The 3868-nt window shown below is 43.5% G+C and overlaps 1 protein-coding gene across 3 annotated transcripts in view; it reads right to left on the minus strand.

The window, feature by feature from the left end:
• Positions 1-3868, minus strand: part of LOC116700585 (Down syndrome cell adhesion molecule-like protein 1 homolog) — a gene marked incomplete at its 5' end in the record, with an annotated part of 54215 nt that overhangs the window by 16696 nt on the left and 33651 nt on the right. For 2 of the 3 annotated variants that reach the window (XM_032533899.1, XM_032533898.1), the window contains 8 exon segments: positions 798-868; positions 1000-1167; positions 1251-1379; positions 1510-1606; positions 1932-2131; positions 2690-2866; positions 2959-3078; positions 3265-3549. In XM_032533899.1, the coding sequence (XP_032389790.1) occupies positions 798-868; positions 1000-1167; positions 1251-1379; positions 1510-1606; positions 1932-2131; positions 2690-2866; positions 2959-3078; positions 3265-3549 (1247 nt within the window). 3 annotated transcript variants of the gene reach the window in all.

Below are 3868 nucleotides of genomic sequence, written 5' to 3' on the forward strand. Positions count from 1 at the left end.
AGGCTTAAACAGGGCAAGTTTTAAATGTGTTTTTAGCCTTTAAACATGTTCAAAATGTAATTACCAGTGCCTACCCATGTGCAGTGATTCCTACCGAAGGAACACAGTGACTAGTCGATTGTCAAACTCGTACAATCCAATATTTCAAAATGTATTTTTTCCCCCAAAAAAATAATTTGTCGTTGTTATGTCCTTAGTAATGACTAAGGACACTGTTGCTTAGTTACCTATACGTATGCTCAATAGCTCTTGAACTCTTGTAGCTCTGTCGGCTCACTGTGGTTACAGCCTGTATCTACATAGTAATTACTAAGAACATAACAACGGCAAATCGTTTTTTGGTGGAAAAAAATAATTTTGGAATATTGGATTGTATGAGTTCAACAATCGAGTAGTGTGGACTTAACCGGAAAACAGGAAATAAAAAGAGATATGGATTAACACAACTTCCATGTCTTTCTGTCACATCTACTGCCGCCAGATTCGTTAGAGGCTTAAAACATGCTTAAAAACTTCCCCTGTATGCCTGTTGGGTGCTAACTCTAGCAGAAGGATAACTCGTTGTGGGCAGCACCGATTGTTTTCATTTTTCTTGCTACTGACAGCACTCCACATTTACAAACTACAAAGCTACATGTTGAAATCGACCAGAATTGTCCTTTAAGACATACAGGACATAAATTCATTTTTTTAGAACAGTATCAACATTTTAATGAATTGTTTTGCAGACAGAGGTATGTGTTTCCTGGGTACAACAATTTACTTTATATAGTGATACAATAATAGTGTATTTTTACCCTCCATGTAACCCGTATGCTCTGAGATGTCATCGGTTGGAGGATAACATCCATTGGTGGCCCGTCAGGTGCTGTTGATGGAAGATGTCACATAAAGTGTTACTGTCAATATTCTTAGCCCTCTTCCATACTAAGAAAAAGTGAGGCAGACAAAAAAAAACAGACAAAAGTGATTTCTATAGGAAAAAAAACAATCACTTACGTGCTTCCTCAGTACTGATTGTGAGCTCTTTGCTGGGAAGGCTGCGGCCTATCTTGTTGTAGGAGTACATTCGAATGCTGTAAACACAAGCCGGGTGCAACTCTACAATGTTGGCCTGGTTGTTAGTGGGTGAGATGTTTCTGGTTGTATACATGTGATCCCAGGAGTCTGTCAAATACAAACAAAACTTAGATTTTAAGAAGCTTATCTTTGAAGAAATCTGACAAACATATTAAATTTAGTATACATACCTGACTTGTTCTTGTACTCAATGTCATAGCTTGTGATGATGCTGTTTCCATCAAACCTTTGGATCCAGCGCAGGTTCATGCTCCTGTCCTTCACCTCCCTTACTTCCAGTTCAGGGGGATCTGGTGGTTCTGTGTGTGAGAGACAGGGACAGAAGAGGTGACTGTTTACATAGCCACATATATTGCTGTTGCGATGAGGCCTAATGTTTCATTAAATTGAAGAACATGTTGAAATCTGAACAGTATGTGGTAGATATACCTTGCACAGTAAGTTGGATGAGCCCTCGACCCTCTCCATAGGAGTTGATGGCGTGGCAGGAGAAGAAGACAGAATCTCCTCGCTCGGCTGGGTTGAGCTATGAGCACCAACACAAACAGGAAAAGGTTACAATGTGCCACATTGAGCTTCTCTAACTCCCAGCAATAATGCCAAATTTGAGCTGAGAGACATTATGTAGTATTAGTGCTTTGAACTGCCTCATGTAGCATTGTTTTGAAACATGCCATTCTTATTTCACAGAAAAAAACAAGGCAGAATTTATTTTAAGACGAAATTACTTATATGTTTTCTTTCTTTTTTTTTTTTACCAAATAACTTATTTCAATTACTCTTTGCTGTATATTCTTTAGGTGTGAGGACATTTTGCTATGTTCAGAGTCTGCTGGGTGACGTATTCTGACCTTAAGGGTAGAGATGACTTCGTCCCCCTTCTTGTTGATGGTTATAGAGTAACGGGGGTTTCTCTCAGCATCGATGACGGTGTCTCCTCTCTCCCAGCGGATGATGATGGGCTGCTCCCCGCGTGCTGTGCAGTTCAGCTCCTTGGTCTGGCCCTTTCTCGCCATGGTGGTGTTGGGGTGGCTGGTGATCATGGCAGGAACTGCGCATTGCAAAGATATGTCAGTGTGACGAATGGTATTTTATGGAGTAATGAGACGAGGGAACAGGGATGTGGTATTGAAAACCGAAGATAAATTTACAGATGTATAGACATCTCTATTTCTGCACTTCGTTCACCATTTTCATTTCACGCTTCAAGCCCCGCTGGCCTTCTTACTCTACCTCCTCCCTGTCTGCCTTCTTCTTCTACTCCAGATTCTTTTCCACCTCCTTTCTCAGACATAGTTTATTGATTAAAGGGGTTCCTGTGGTTTTGTTTTCATCACTTATTCATCAGCCCTTTTCCCCACCAAACATTCAGTAGCACAGAGGCCGGCAGCCGGAACACATCAATCAATAGCAAAGATACCCTCAGTTAGTAGGACGAAGACAAGGTTTTGTTCAGTACAGGCCACATTAGCCTGGGGCAAAAGTGTATTTTAGAAGAGCTGATTCCCCTCCAAAAAGCTAAGGCTTGTCTTTGTGTAGCGTATATGTGCAATCCAGGAGATGTGGTTCTGAAAGTGTTCAAGGCAAAGAGAGTATGATTGACACTTACTCTTGACAGTGAGGATCATGCTCTTACTGATGTCTGAGCCCACTCCGTTGGAGGCCTGACAGAGGTAGTACCCTCGGTCGTCTTCAAGCACGTGTCGGATGAGCAGAGAGCCGTTTGACATGATCTGGATACGGCCAGTGAGAGGGACTGGGTGGTACTGCTGAGGGTTTCCTACACCTGCACCACACAAAGTGCATGCATATTAGTGCTTGCTTTTTCCTCGATCACATGATTTTGTTTTATGATATTGTAGGGAGGGATGCTGTTACCTTTGGCGTGTTTCCACATGACCTTTGGAGGTGGGTAACCCTCCACAGAGCAGTTGAGAACGCCAGCCTTGCCATAGATACAATCTTGATTGTTGGGCTGCACCACAAAACGTGGTGGCACTGAGGAACAAAAATATGCGATTAACCTAAATGGGAGAACTAAAAGAATGTCTTACAGTAAAAGGTAGAAAATGGGAGTGTTCCTAAAATAACATGTACAATTTTAAGCTCCCTTTGCACATTAGATATCATATCTGATCTGCCCTAATTCATCATCATACCATACTCCACCGCTCAATCCCTCACCAGTAACAATCAACTGTCTTTCCCAGCTGACAGTGGCGGCGGCGTTGCTGGCGATGCAGGTGTAGTTTCCGTTGTGCTTCAGTGTCACCTTGGATATTTGCAGGGAGCTCATGAACTCTTTGGTCTCTATTGCGACGCCAGAGGCGGAGCCTGGCACGATGAGCTGGTCGTCTTTGTGCCAGGTAATGCGTATGGGCATGTCCCCAGATGACACCACACAGGCAATGTACATGAGCTTCCCCACTGAGGTAGAGGGGATATCGAAGGGTTGGATGAGCGGCGGCACTGGGGGAGAGAGGACGAGGGCGAATCAGTGGAATAAGGGTAGCGATAGATGTAGAAGAGTGGCAGTGAGGCCATCTGGAGCAATGCTGAGAGAGAGAGAAGGTCATTGGCCAGTGCCCCCCCCCCTTCAGCCCCCATCTCCTGCAGCCCATAATAGCTGCTCTGGTTAGAGTCCAATTGGCAGAAGGAAGTCATTTGGTTGCCATAGTAATGGAGGTTGGGGTGGGGGTACTACAGCTGAGACATCTGGGGGATTTAATCTAGGCTTCATTATTATTCATCTAATTAAATCAGAAACGCACACACACACACACACACA

Source organism: Etheostoma spectabile, chromosome 13, assembly GCF_008692095.1.
Source record: "Etheostoma spectabile isolate EspeVRDwgs_2016 chromosome 13, UIUC_Espe_1.0, whole genome shotgun sequence".
Lineage (NCBI taxonomy): Eukaryota > Metazoa > Chordata > Actinopteri > Perciformes > Percidae > Etheostoma > Etheostoma spectabile.